Source organism: Hyla sarda, chromosome 1 (assembly GCF_029499605.1).
Source record: "Hyla sarda isolate aHylSar1 chromosome 1, aHylSar1.hap1, whole genome shotgun sequence".
Taxonomy (NCBI): domain Eukaryota; kingdom Metazoa; phylum Chordata; class Amphibia; order Anura; family Hylidae; genus Hyla; species Hyla sarda.
Genome location: NC_079189.1, coordinates 5,712,455 through 5,727,367, shown reverse-complemented (window position 1 = coordinate 5,727,367; position 14,913 = coordinate 5,712,455). Strand labels below are relative to the sequence as shown.

Sequence of the window (14,913 nt, the reverse complement as noted above, 5' to 3'; positions counted from 1 at the left end):
CAGGTGTAGGGTTAGTCTTCAGGTAGGGGGTTAGCCTCAGGTCAGGTGTAGGGTTAGGGTTAGTCTTCAGGTAGGAGGTTAGCCTGCAGGTGAGGGTTAGGGTTAGTCTTCAGGTAGGGGGTTAGCCTCAGGTCAGATGTAGGGTTGGGGTAAGTCTTCAGGTGGGGGTTAGCCTCAGGTCAGGTGTAGGGTTAGGGTAAGTCTTCAGGTGGGGGTTAGCCTCGGGTCAGGTGTAGGGTTAGGGTTAGTCTTCAGGTAGGGGGTTAGCCTCAGGTCAGGTGTAGGGTTAGGGTTAGTCTTCAGGTAGGGGGTTAGCCTCAGGCCAGGTGTAGGGTTAGGGTTAGTCTTCAGGTAGGGGGTTAGCCTGCAGGTCAGGTGTAGGGTTAGGGTTAGTCTTCAGGTAGGGGGTTAGCCTCAGGTCAGGTGTAGGGTTAGGGTTAGTCTTCATGTAGGAGGTTAGCCTGCAGGTCAGGGTTAGGGTTAGTCTTCAGGTAGGGGGTTAGCCTCAGGTCAGGTGTAGGGTTAGGGTTAGTCTTCAGGTAGGAGGTTAGCCTGCAGGTCAGGGTTAGGGTTAGTCTTCAGGTAGGGGGTTAGCCTCAGGTCAGGTGTAGGGTTAGGGTTAGTCTTCAGGTAGGAGGTTAGCCTGCAGGTCAGGGTTAGGGTTAGTCTTCAGGTAGGGGGTTAGCCTCAGGTCAGGTGTAGGGTTAGGGTTAGTCTTCAGGTAGTGGGTTAGCCTCAGGTCAGGTGTAGGGTTAGGGTTAGTCTTCAGGTAGGGGGTTAGCCTCAGGTCAGGTGTAGGGTTAGGATTAGTCTTCAGGTAGGGGGTTAGCCTCAGGTCAGGTGTAGGGTTAGGGTTAGTCTTCAGGTAGGGGGTTAGCCTCAGGTCAGGTGTAGGGTTAGGGTTAGTCTTCAGGTAGGAGGTTAGCCTGCAGGTCAGGGTTAGGGTTAGTCTTCAGGTAGGGGGTTAGCCTCAGGTCAGGTGTAGGGTTAGGGTTAGTCTTCAGGTAGTGGGTTAGCCTCAGGTCAGGTGTAGGGTTAGGGTTAGTCTTCAGGTAGGGGGTTAGCCTCAGGTCAGGTGTAGGGTAAGGATTAGTCTTCAGGTAGGGGGTTAGCCTCAGGTCAGGTGTAGGGTTAGGGTTAGTCTTCAGGTAGGGGGTTAGCCTCAGGTCATCAGGTCAGGTGTAGGGTTAGGGTTAGTCTTCAGGTAGGGGGTTAGCCTCAGGTCAGGTGTAGGGTTAGGGTTAGTCTTCAGGTAGGAGGTTAGCCTGCAGGTCAGGGTTAGGGTTAGTCTTCAGGTAGGGGGTTAGCCTCAGGTCAGGTGTAGGGTTAGGGTTAGTCTTCAGGTAGGGGGTTAGCCTCAGGTCAGGTGTAGGGTTAGGGTTAGTCTTCAGGTAGGGGGTTAGCCTCGGGTCAGGTGTAGGGTTAGGGTTAGTCTTCAGGTAGGGGGTTAGCCTCAGGTCAGGTGTAGGGTTAGGGTTAGTCTTCAGGTAGGAGGTTAGCCTGCAGGTCAGGGTTAGGGTTAGTCTTCAGGTAGGGGGTTAGCCTCAGGTCAGGTGTAGGGTTAGGGTTAGTCTTCAGGTAGGAGGTTAGCCTCAGGTCAGGGTTAGGGTTAGTCTTCAGGTAGGGGGTTAGCCTCAGGTCAGGTGTAGGGTTAGGGTTAGTCTTCAGGTAGGGGGTTAGCCTCAGGTCAGGTGTAGGATTAGGGTTAGTCTTCAGGTAGGGGGTTAGCCTCAGGTTAGGTGTAGGGTTAGGGTTGTTCTTCAGGTAGGGGGTTAGCCTCGGGTCAGGTGTAGGGTTAGGATTAGTCTTCAGGGAGGAGGTTAGCCTCAGGTCAGGTGTAGGGTTAGGGTTAGTCTTCAGGTAGGAGGTTAGCCTGCAGGTCAGGGTTAGGGTTAGTCTTCAGGTAGGGGGTTAGCCTCAGGTCAGGTGTAGGGTTAGGGTTAGTCTTCAGGTAGGAGGTTAGCCTCAGGTCAGGGTTAGGGTTAGTCTTCAGGTAGGGGGTTAGCCTCAGGTCAGGTGTAGGGTTAGGGTTAGTCTTCAGGTAGGGGGTTAGCCTCAGGTCAGGTGTAGGGTTAGGGTTAGTCTTCAGGTAGGGGGTTAGCCTCAGGTTAGGTGTAGGGTTAGGGTTGTTCTTCAGGTAGGGGGTTAGCCTCGGGTCAGGTGTAGGGTTAGGATTAGTCTTCAGGTAGGGGGTTAGCCTCAGGTCAGGTGTAGGGTTAGGGTTGGTCTTCTGGTAGGGGGTTATGGTTTAGGGTTATATCCCATAGACTATGTGAAGGACGTCTAGATATAGTTGACAATATTATACATCATAGACTGCTGGATAAAGGGTCGATGGCTGGTCACCCTCCCAGGTCCATAGCAAGGTGTAGTCAGGAGGGATAGGCTGCAGGGATCTGGCTCCTGTCCTGCTGATCTGTTATGGGAGAAACAAGATTCCTCCAGTCAGCAGGTCTCCTGATTAACCCCATGATGGATGGTGGGATGTCTCCTTCTATCCCTGGGATTACACACATTGCTGTGAACTATTTAATTGTCAAAAACAGGAAATCTTGTATATAGTGGAGACAGCGAAGGGTTAACGGTTTGTGGTATGTTATATGTAAACACCAGATGGGGAGAAGCTACAAGAACCAAGGTGGAAGGAGAGGAGAGCCTGGGATAAGACTGTTCACACATCTGTACACAGTGCACCAACACAGGGGAGGAGCTACCGCTAGGGGACTCCTCTGACCTCCAGACTCCTCTGACCTCCAGACTCCTCTGTCTCCTCCAGACTCCTCTGACCTCCAGACTCCTCTGACCTCCAGACTCCTCTGACCTCCAGACTCCTCTGTCTCCTCCAGACTCCTCTGACCTCCAGACTCCTCTGACCTCCAGACTCCTCTGACCTCCAGACTCCTCTGTCCCTTCCAGACTCCTCTGACCTCCAGACTCCTCTATCCCCTCCAGACTCATCTGACCTCCAGACTCCTCTGACCTCCAGACTCCTCTGTCCCCTCCAGACTCCTCTAACCTTCAGACTTCTCTGTCCCCTCCAGACTCCTCTGACCTCCAGACTCCTCTGTCCCCTCCAGACTCCTCTGACCTCCAGACTCCTCTGTCCCCTCCAGACTTCCCTGTCTCCTCCAGACTCTTCTGTCTCCTCCAGACCCCTCTATCCCCTCCAGACTTCCCTGTCTCCTCCAGACCCCTCTATCCCCTTCAGACCCCTCTATCCCCTTCAGACCCCTCTATCCCCTCCAGACCCCTCTATCCCCTCCAGACTTCCCTGTCTCCTCCAGACCCCTCTATCCCCTTCAGACCCCTCTATCCCCTTCAGACCCCTCTGTCTCCTCCAGACTCCTCTGTCCTCCTCCAGACTCTTCTGTCCCCTCCAGACTCCTCTGTCTCCTCCAGATCCCTTTGTCCTTCTCCAGACCCCTTTGTCTCCTCCAGACTCCTCTGTCCTCCTACAGATTGTTCTGTTTTCATCCAGATCCCTTTATCCTCCTTCAGATTCCTTTGTCATCCTCCAGGCCCATCTACCTCCTCTAGATTCATCTGTTCCCTCCTCCAGACCCTTCTGTTTTCCCCAGACCGCTCTAACCCCCCCCCCCCCCCCGACTCCTGTATCCCACCAGACTACTGTGCTCGCTCTAGCTTGCTCTGTCCTCCTCCAGAAATCCCTCTGACCTCCCCCAAAACTCCTCTGTCCTCCTCCAGACCCCGCTATCCTCATGAAACCCCTTTTTTCTCCTTCACACTCCTTTGTCCTCCTCCAGACTCCTTTGGTCCCTCTTCCAGACTCCTTCGTCTTTCTCCAGACCCTTCTGTTCCCTTCAGATCTTTCTTTCTCCCTCGTCCTCACTAGACATCCATTCCTGTAGAACTCTGTCCTCTCCAGACTACTCTGTCCTTTCCAGACTCCTCTGTTCTCTCCAGACTCCTCTGTTACCTCCAGACTCTACTGTCTTCTCCAGACTCCTCTGTCCTCTCCAGACTCCTCTGTTCCCTCCAGACTCCTCTGTTCCCTCCAGACTCCTCTGTCCTCTCCAGACTCCTCTGTTCCCTCCAGACTCCTCTGTTCCCTCCAGACTCCTCTGTCCTCTCCAGACTACTCTGTTCCCTCCAGGCTCTACTGTCCTCTCCAGACTCCTCTGTCTTCTTCAGACTCCTCTGTTCCCTCCAGACTCCACTGTCCTCTCCAGACTCCTCTGTCCTCTCCAGACTCCTCTGTTTCCTCCAGACTCCGCTGTCCTCTCCAGACTCCTCTGTTCTCTCCAGTCTCCTCTGTTCTCTCCAGACTACTCTGTTCCCTCCAGACTCTACTATCCTCTCCAGACTCCTCTGTTCCCGCCAGACTCCTCTGTCCTCTCCAGACTCCACTGTTCCCTCCAGACTCCTCTGTTCTCTCCAGACTCCTCTGTCCTCTCCAGACTACGCTGTCCTCTCCAGACACCTCTGTTCTCTCCAAACTCCGTTGTCCTCTCCAGACTCCTCTGTTCCCTCCAGACTCCTCTGTTCCCTCCAGACTCCTCTGTTCCCTCTAGACTCCTCTGTCCTCTCCAGACTCCTCTATTCTCTCCAGACTCCTCTGTCCTCTCCAGACTCCTCTGTTCTCTCCAGACTCCTCTGTTCCCTCCAGACTCCCCTGTCCTCTCCAGACTCCACTGTCCTCTCCAGACTCCGCTGTCCTCTCCAGACTCCTATGTTCCCTCCAGACTCCTCTGTTCCCTCCAGACTCCTCTGTCCTCTCCAGACTCTGCTGTCCTCTCCAGACTCCTCTGTTTCCTCCAAACTCCTCTGTTCCCTCCAGACTCCTCTGTCCTCTCCAGACTCCGCTGTCCTCTCCAGACTCCTATGTTCCCTCCAGACTCCTCTGTTCCCTCCAGACTCCTCTGTCCTCTCCAGACTCTGCTGTCCTCTCCAGACTCCTCTGTTTCCTCCAGACTCCTCTGTTCCCTCCAGACTCCGCTGTTCTCTCCAAACTCCTCTCCCCTTCCAGTTGTCCCATCCATCCATCCCATCCTCTCCTGACACCCTCTTTAGACTCTCTGAGGATACTTTTACAGTCGCCATTTTAATGCAATTCTTATGCATTTTTCTAAGTCAAAAAAATAATTTTTTATTTATTTATTTCATTTTATAGAAGAGACATTTTTAGCAATAAAACTCTGCACACTCAGATATTTCCTTTTCCTTCCCGCTCTGCTCTGCCAGAGTTAATGGTGATCATCCGTCTGATCTACGGTTCAGGATTCCGCTCAGTTACATCATCACTTCCGGACCCCCGGTCATGAATCCACCACATAATCTCCTACTACAATTTACAAGCCTTGGCTTCCAATCCGACAGTCTTCTACCTCCTGGATTACGTCACATGTTGCTCATCAGTGTAAGACGTGGGCTAAAACTTTCCATCCCACGTGCTTCATACCACTGCTTCTGAGTAATGTCCGTCTACCCTTTACATGGAGATAAGCAGACGCATCTTGTAATGCCCCTTCTGTGTACGACCCATATGACCCTCCATTGATAGGTGGAAAGCCACCTAGTGGTGACATTCCATTTATTTGGACTGTGTAGAATCCTTGTTGTCTTCATTGGCCACTCTCGTGCTTTGGTACCATCTAGTAGGATAAATCCAATACTGGGCCACCTAGGGTCTGCTTCAGGCCTCCTCCCATCAGAAAAATTTGGCCTAGCCTATCATTGAAAAAAAATAACTTATTCACAAGATAAGGTATAAGTAGCTGATGGTGGGAGGTCCGACTGCTGGGGCCCCCCTTGATCACCAGGACGGGACCTCGGCGCTCTCAGTGAGGAGTGTGTGTCTACAGGCGCCCTATTTATTTCTTTGGGAGTGCCAACGATGCCTGAGGAATGCCGGCGGCAGTATGAGCTCCTCACTGAGTACCTAGTCATTAGAGTGATTGCAGGGGGCCCCATTGGTCGGACCCCCTGCCATCAGCTACTTATGCCCTATCCTGTGATCTCCTTTAACTCACAGGCCAACTTTCAAGCCCTTCTCCAAGTCATCACAAGGACCACCCTATAGTAGTGACGTAACAAGAACGAGACACTGAGACCTCCTCCTATATCAGAGGGATCTTTATTAGACACAGGAACAAATGCAAAAAATCCTGGACATCTGTATATACAAAAATTAATAAATATAGGAGATGATCTAGAAAGCCTGTGTGGCCTCTGTATCAAGAGGTGGCTGCAAGAAAAAGGAGAAAATGGGTCAAAAATACAAAAAATTACAAACAACTGAAAATATCAATAATGAAAGAAAATCTTAGATGACAGAAGGGTCACCACTGGTCACACTATGGTGAGGAGATGACGGGAGGGTCACCACTGGTCACATATGGTGAGGAGATGACGGGTGGGTCACCACTGGTCACATATGGTGAGGAGATGACAGGAGGGTCACCACTGGTCACACTATGGTGAGGAGATGACTGGAGGGTCACCACTGGTCACATTATGGTGAGGAGATGACAGGAGGGTCACCGCTGTTCACACTATGGTGAGGAGATGACAGGAGGGTCACCACTGATCACACTATGGTGAGGAGATGATTGGAGGGTCACCACTGTTCACACTATGGTGAGGAGATGACAGGAGGGTCACCACTGGTCACACTATGGTGAGGAGATGACTAGAGGGTCACCACTGGTCACATTATGGCGAGGAGATGACAGGAGGGTCACCACTGTTCACACTATGGTGAGGAGATGACAGGAGGGTCACCACTGGTCACACTATGGTGAGGAGATGACGGGAGGGTTATCACTGGTCACATGATGGTGAGGATATGACTGGAGGGTCACCACTGGTCACACTATGGTGAGGAGATGATGGGAGGTCACCACTGTTCACACTATGGTGAGGAGATGACAGGAAGGTCATCACTGGTCACACTGTGGTGAGTAGATGACTGGAGGGTCACCACTGGTCACACTATGGTGAGGAGATGACTGGAGGGTCACCACTGGTCACACTATGGTGAGGAGATGACAGGAGGGTCACCACTGGTCACACTATGGTGAGAAGATGGCGGGACGGTCACCACTGGTCACATTATGGTGAGGAGATGACAGGAGGGTCACCACTGTTCACACTATGGTGAGGAAATGACGGGAGGGTTATCACTGGTCACATTATGGTGAGGAGATGACTGGAGGGTCACCACTGGTCACACTATGGTGAGGAGATGACTGGAGGGTCACCACTGGTCACACTATGGTGAGGAGATGACTGGAGGGTCACCACTGGTCACACTATGGTGAGGAGATGCCAGGAGGGTCACCACTGGTCACAGTATGGTGAGGAGATGACTGGTGGGTCACCACTGGTCACATTATGGTGAGGAGATGACTGGTGGGTCACCACTGGTCCCATTATGGTGAGGAGATGACTGGTGGGTCACCACTGGTCACATTATGGTGAGGAGATGACAGGAAAGTCACCACTGGTCACACTATGGTGAGAAGATGACGGGACGGTCACCAGTAGTCACATTATGGTGAGGAGATGACAGGAGGGTCACCACTGTTCACACTATGGTGAGGAGATGACGGGAGGGTCACCACTGGTCACACTATGGTGAGGAGATAACAGGAGGGTCACCACGGGTCACATTATGGTGAGGAGATGACAGGAGGGTCACCACTGGTCACATTATGGTGAGGAGATGACAGGAGGGTCACCACTGGTCACATATGGTGAGAAGATGATGGGAGGGTCACCACTGGTCACATATGGTGAGGAGATAACAGGAGGGTAACCACTGGTCACACTATGGTGAGGAGATGACTGGAGGGTCACCACTGGTTACACTATGGTGAGGAGATGACGGGAGGGTCATCACTGGTCACATTATGGTGAGGAGATGACTGGAGGGTCACCACTGGTCCCATTATGGTGAGGAGATGACTGGAGGGTCACCACTGTTCACACTATGGTGAGGAGATGACAGGAGGGTCACCACTGGTCACACTATGGTGAGGAGATGACTGGAGGGTCACCACTGGTCGCACTATGGTGAGGAGATGACAGGAGGGTCACCACTGGTCACACTATGGTGAGGAGATGACAGAAGGTCACCACTGGTCACACTATGGTGAGGAGATGACAGGAGGGTCACCACTGGTCACACTATGGTGAGAAGATGGCGGGACGGTCACCACTGGTCACATTATGGTGAGGAGATGACAGGAGGGTCACCACTGTTCACACTATGGTGAGGAAATGACGGGAGGGTTATCACTGGTCACATTATGGTGAGGAGATGACTGGAGGGTCACCACTGGTCACACTATGGTGAGGAGATGACTGGAGGGTCACCACTGGTCACACTATGGTGAGGAGATGACTGGAGGGTCACCACTGGTCACACTATGGTGAGGAGATGCCAGGAGGGTCACCACTGGTCACAGTATGGTGAGGAGATGACTGGTGGGTCACCACTGGTCACATTATGGTGAGGAGATGACTGGTGGGTCACCACTGGTCCCATTATGGTGAGGAGATGACTGGTGGGTCACCACTGGTCACATTATGGTGAGGAGATGACAGGAAAGTCACCACTGGTCACACTATGGTGAGAAGATGACGGGACGGTCACCAGTAGTCACATTATGGTGAGGAGATGACAGGAGGGTCACCACTGTTCACACTATGGTGAGGAGATGACGGGAGGGTCACCACTGGTCACACTATGGTGAGGAGATAACAGGAGGGTCACCACGGGTCACATTATGGTGAGGAGATGACAGGAGGGTCACCACTGGTCACATTATGGTGAGGAGATGACAGGAGGGTCACCACTGGTCACATATGGTGAGAAGATGATGGGAGGGTCACCACTGGTCACATATGGTGAGGAGATAACAGGAGGGTAACCACTGGTCACACTATGGTGAGGAGATGACTGGAGGGTCACCACTGGTTACACTATGGTGAGGAGATGACGGGAGGGTCATCACTGGTCACATTATGGTGAGGAGATGACTGGAGGGTCACCACTGGTCCCATTATGGTGAGGAGATGACTGGAGGGTCACCACTGTTCACACTATGGTGAGGAGATGACAGGAGGGTCACCACTGGTCACACTATGGTGAGGAGATGACTGGAGGGTCACCACTGGTCGCACTATGGTGAGGAGATGACAGGAGGGTCACCACTGGTCACACTATGGTGAGGAGATGACAGAAGGTCACCACTGGTCACACTATGGTGAGGAGATGACTGGAGGGTCACCACTGGTCACACTATGGTGAAGAGATGACTGGAGGGTCACCACTGTTCACACTATGGTGAGGAGATGACGGGAGGGTCACCACTGGTCACACTATGGTGAGGAGATGACTGGAGGGTAACCACTGGTCACACTATGGTGAGGAGGTGACAGGAGGGTAACCACTGGTCACACTTTGGTGAGGAGATGACTGGAGGGTCACCACTGGTCACACTATGGTGAGGAGATGATGGGAGGGTCATCACTGGTCACATTATGGTGAGGAGATGACTGGAGGGTCACCACTGGTCACACTATAGTGAGGAGATGACGGGTGGGTCACCACTGGTCACACTATGGTGAGGAGATTACTGGTGGGTCACCACTGGTCACATTATGGTGAGGAGATGACTGCTGGGTCACCACTGGTCACACTATGGTGAGGAGATGACAGGAGGGTCACCACTGGTCACACTATGGTGAGGAGATGACTGGAGGGTAACCACTGGTCACACTATGGTGAGGAGATGACAGGATGGTAACCACTGGTCACACTATGGTGAGGAGATGACTGGAGGGTCACCACTGGTCATACTATGGTGAGAAGATGACGGGAGGGTCATCACTGGTCACATTATAGTGAGGAGATGACTGGAGGGTCACCACTGGTCACACTATAGTGAGGAGATGACGGGAGGTCACCACTGGTCCCACTATGGTGAGGAGATGACAGGATGGTCACCACTGGTCACACTATGGTGAGGAGATTACTGGTGGGTCACCACTGGTCACATTATGGTGAGGAGATGACTGGTGGGTCACCACTGGTCACATTATGGTGAGGAGATGACAGGAGGCTCACCACTGGACACACTATGGTGAGAAGATGACGGGGCGGTCACCACTGGTCACATTATGGTGAGGAGATGACAGGAGGGTCACCACTGGTCACACTATGGTGAGAAGATGACAGGAGGGTCACTAGTGTTCACATTATGGTGAGGAGATAACAGGAGGGTCACCACTGGTCACACTATGGTGAGGAGATGACAGGAGGGTCACCACTGGGCACACTATGGTGAGGAGATGACAGGAGGGTCACCACTGGTCACACTATGGTGAGGAGATGACAGGAGGGTCACCACTGGTCACACTATGGTGAGGAGATGACAGGAGGGTCACCACTGGTCACACTATGGTGAGGAGATGACAGGAGGGTCATCACTGGTCACACTATGGTGAGAGATGACAGGAGGGTCACCACTGGTCACACTATAGTGAGGAGATGACTGGAGGGTCACCACTAGTTGCACTATGGTGAGGAGATGACAGGAGGGTCACCACTGGTCACATTATGGTGAGGAGATGACAGGAGGGTCACCACTGGTCACACTATGGTGAGGAGATGACAGGAGGGTCACCACTGGTCACACTATGGTGAGGAGATGACAGGAGGGTCACCACTGGTCACACTATGGTGAGGAGATGACTGGAGGGTCACCACTGATCACTCTTTAGTCTTGAGGAGACACAGGAGGGTCATTACTTGTCACACAATAATGAGTAGATAACAGGCATTTTGGGTATAACATTGTTCTTACATGGTCAGATCTGCGATGTGGTCCAGGCGCTCCATTCTGAAGCCTTATGACGGTCTCTGCAGCGTACACTGAATCTTGTCACGTCCTTCACTCTGTACTTCTGCTCCTCTGTGGTCAGATTTACCTGGAAAACCAAGTGGAGCCACTGATTACCATGTTGGGTATACAGTGTATAGACGTGTCCTGGGCCTGACGTAGGCCAAGTGATGCATGATGCTAGTAGCTGAATGATATTTTCTGTGACCTCATGTTGTTTCGATGTGTGGGTGAACAATGTGCAACAATAGAGCCTGGAAAAAATGTGGATGAATGTGGTAAGAATGTGGGACCTGGTGAAGATGTGAATCCTACTAAGAATATGAAACCTGTTGGAGATGTGAATCCTGGTGAAGATGTGAATCCTGGTGAAGATGTGGAACCTGGTGAAGATGTGGAACCTGGTGAAGATGTGGAACCTGGTGAAGATGTGGAACCTGGTGAAGATGTGGAACCTGGTGAAGATGTGGAACCTGGTGAATATGTGAATCTTGGTAAAAATGTGGATCTTGGTGAAGATATGTAACCTGGTAAGAACATGGAATCTAGTGACAATCTGTAACTTGGTAAAAACGTGGATATGCAACCTGGGGAAAATGTGGATCCTGGTGAAAATGTAAAACCTAGTGATGTATAACATGGTAAGAATGTGGAATCTAGTCCTGATGCGGAACCTGGAAAAGATATGGAACTTGGTGAACATGTGGACCCTTGTGAAAATGGACAATCTGGTGAAAAAGTTGAAACCTTGTAAGAATGTAGAACCTGGGGAAGATTTGTGACCTGGTATGAACATGGAACTTGTATTGTAATGTGGAACCTGGTTAATACGTGAAGCCTGGTGAAGATGTGGAACCTATTTAGAATTTGGAACCAGGTGAACAGCAACATATGGAACTGTGATGGTGTAAAGCCTAGTGACAATGTGGAGCCTGCAATGGTGTAAAGCCTGGTGACAATGTGGAGCCTGCGATGGTGTAAAGCCTGGTATCAATGTGGAGCCTGTGATGGTGTAAAGCCTGGTGACAATGTGGAGCCTGTGATGGTGTAAAGCCTGGTGACAATGGGGACCTGTGATGGTGTAAAGCCTGGTGACAATGTGGGCCTGTGATGGTGTAAACCCTGGTGACAATGGGGACCTGTGATGGTGTAAAGCCTGATGACAATGTGGACCTGTGATGGTGTAAAGCCTGGTAACAATGTGGAACCTGTGATGGTGTAAAGCCTGTTAACAATGTGGAGCCTGTGATGGTGTAAAGCCTGGTGACAATGTGGAGCCTGTGATGGTGTAAAGCCTGGTAACAATGTGGAACCTGTGATGGTGTTAAGCCTGATGACAATGTGGACCTGTGATGTTGTAAAGCCTGGTGACAATGTGGAGCCTGTGATGGTGTAAAGCCTGGTAACAATGTGGAACCTGTGATGGTGTTAAGCCTGATGACAATGTGGACCTGTGATGGTGTAAAGCCTGGTGACAATGTGGAGCCTGTGATGGTGTAAAGCCTGGTGACAATGTGGGCCTGTGATGGTGTAAAGCCTGGTGACAATGTGGGCCTGTGATGGTGTAAACCCTGGTGACAATGTGGAGCCTGTGATGGTGTAAAGCCTGGTGACAATGTGGAACCTGTGATGGTGTAAAGCCTGGTGACAATGTCGGCCTGTGATGGTGTAAAGCCTGGTGACAATGTGGACCTGTGATGGTGTAAAGCCTGGTGACAATGTGGAACCTGTGATGGTGTAAAACTTGATGACAATGTGGAACCTGTGATGGTGTAAAGCCTGGTGACAATGTGGAGCCTGTGATGGTGTAAAGCCTGGTGACAATGTCGGCCTGTGATGGTGTAAACCCTGGTGACAATGTGGACCTGTGATGGTGTAAAGCCTGGGGACAATGTGGAGCCTGTGAAGGTGTAAAGCCTGGTGACAATGTGGAGCCTGTGATGGTGTAAAGCCTGGTGACAATGTGGAGCCTGTGATAGTGTAAAGCCTGGTGACAATGTGGACCTGTGATGGTGTAAACCCTGGTGACAATGTCGGCCTGTGATGGTGTAAAGCCTGGTGACAATGTGGAACCTGTGATGGTGTAAAGCCTGTTAACAATGTGGAGCCTGTGATGGTGTAAAGCCTGGTAACAATGTGGAGCCTGTGATGGTGTAAAGCCTGGTAACAATGTGGAACCTGTGATGGTGTAAAGCCTGGTGACAATGTGGAACCTGTGATGGTGTAAAGCCTGGTGACAATGTGGAGCCTGTGATGGTGTAAAGCCTGGTGACAATGTGGGCCTGTGATGGTGTAAAGCCTGGTGACAATGTGGGCCTGTGATGGTGTAAACCCTGGTGACAATGTGGAGCCTGTGATGGTGTAAAGCCTGGTGACAATGTGGACCTGTGATGGTGTAAACCCTGGTGACAATGTGGAGCCTGTGATGTTGTAAAGCCTGGTGACAATGTGGACCTGTGATGGTGTAAAGCCTGGTGACAATGTGGAGCCTGTGATGGTGTAAAGCCTGGTAACAATGTGGAGCCTGTGATGGTGTAAAGCCTGGTGACAATGTGGAGCCTGTGATGGTGTAAAGCCTGGTGACAATGTGGGCCTGTGATGGTGTAAAGCCTGGTGACAATGTGGGCCTGTGATGGTGTAAACCCTGGTGACAATGTGGAGCCTGTGATGTTGTAAAGCCTGGTGACAATGTGGAACCTGTGATGGTGTAAAGCCTGGTGACAATGTCGGCCTGTGATGGTGTAAAGCCTGGTGACAATGTGGACCTGTGATGGTGTAAAGCCTGGTGACAATGTGGAACCTGTGATGGTGTAAAACTTGGTGACAATGTGGAACCTGTGATGGTGTAAAGCCTGGTGACAATGTGGAGCCTGTGATGGTGTAAAGCCTGGTAACAATGTGGAGCCTGTGATGGTGTAAAGCCTGGTGACAATGTCGGCCTGTGATGGTGTAAACCCTGGTGACAATGTGGAAATGTGATGGTGTAAAGCCTGGTGACAATGTGGAGCCTGTGATGGTGTAAAGCCTGGGGACAATGTGGAGCCTGTGAAGGTGTAAAGCCTGGTGACAATGTCGGCCTGTGATGGTGTAAACCCTGGTGACAATGTGGAGCCTGTGATGGTGTAAAGCCTGGTGACAATGTCGGCCTGTGATGGTGTAAACCCTGGTGACAATGTGGACCTGTGATGGTGTAAAGCCTGGTGACAATGTGGAGCCTGTGATGGTGTAAAGCCTGGTGACAATGTCGGCCTGTGATGGTGTAAACCCTGGTGACAATGTGGAAATGTGATGGTGTATGTCACGATGCCGGCTGGCAGGTGGTGGATCCTCTGTGCCAGAGAGGGATTGGCGTGGACCGTGCTAGAGGATCGGTTCTAAGTCACTACTGGTTTTCACCAGAGCCCGCCGCAAAGCGGGATGGTCTTGCTGCGGCGGTAGTGACCAGGTCGTATCCCCTAGCAACGGCTCAACCTCTCTGGCTGCTGAAGATAGGCGCGGTACAAGGGAGTAGACAGAAGCAAGGTCGGACGTAGCAGAAGGTCGGGGCAGGCAGCAAGGATCGTAGTCAGGGGCAACGGCAGAAGGTCTGGAATCACAGGCAAGGAACACACAAGGAACGCTTTCACTGGCACTAGGGCAACAAGATCCGGCGAGGGAGTGAAGGGGAAGTGAGGTGATATAGGGAAGTGCACAGGTGTAAACACTAATTGGAACCACTGCACCAATCAGCGGTGCAGTGGCCCTTTAAATCGCAAAGACCCGGCGCGCGCGCGCCCTAGGGAGCGGGGCCGCGCGCGCCGGGACAGAACTGACGGGGAGCGAGTAAGGTACGGGAGCCGGGGTGCGCATCGCGAGCGGGCGCTACCCGCATCGCGAATCGCATCCCGGCCGGAGGTGGTAACGCAGCGCCCCGGGTCCGTGGAACCGACCGGGGCGCTGCAGTGAGGGAAGTGTAGCGAGCGCTCCGGGGAGGAGCGGGGACCCGGAGCGCTCGGCGTAACAGTACCCCCCCCCTTGGGTCTCCCCCTCTTCTTGGGGCCTGAGA

At 52.1% G+C, this 14,913-nt stretch overlaps 1 protein-coding gene across 1 annotated transcript in view; it reads right to left on the bottom strand.

The window, feature by feature from the left end:
* Nucleotides 1–6,050: 6,050 nt before the first annotated feature.
* LOC130299892 (uncharacterized) overlaps nt 6,051–14,913 on the bottom strand; it is a 35,780-nt gene continuing 26,917 nt past the window's right edge. The window contains exons 7-8 of the mRNA XM_056551499.1: nt 10,833–10,956; nt 6,051–6,205 (exon numbers count right to left, since the gene is read on the bottom strand). Coding sequence (XP_056407474.1) covers nt 10,837–10,956 — 120 coding nt within the window. The 3' untranslated portion in view covers nt 6,051–6,205; nt 10,833–10,836. The remainder of the gene's footprint in view (nt 6,206–10,832; nt 10,957–14,913) is intronic.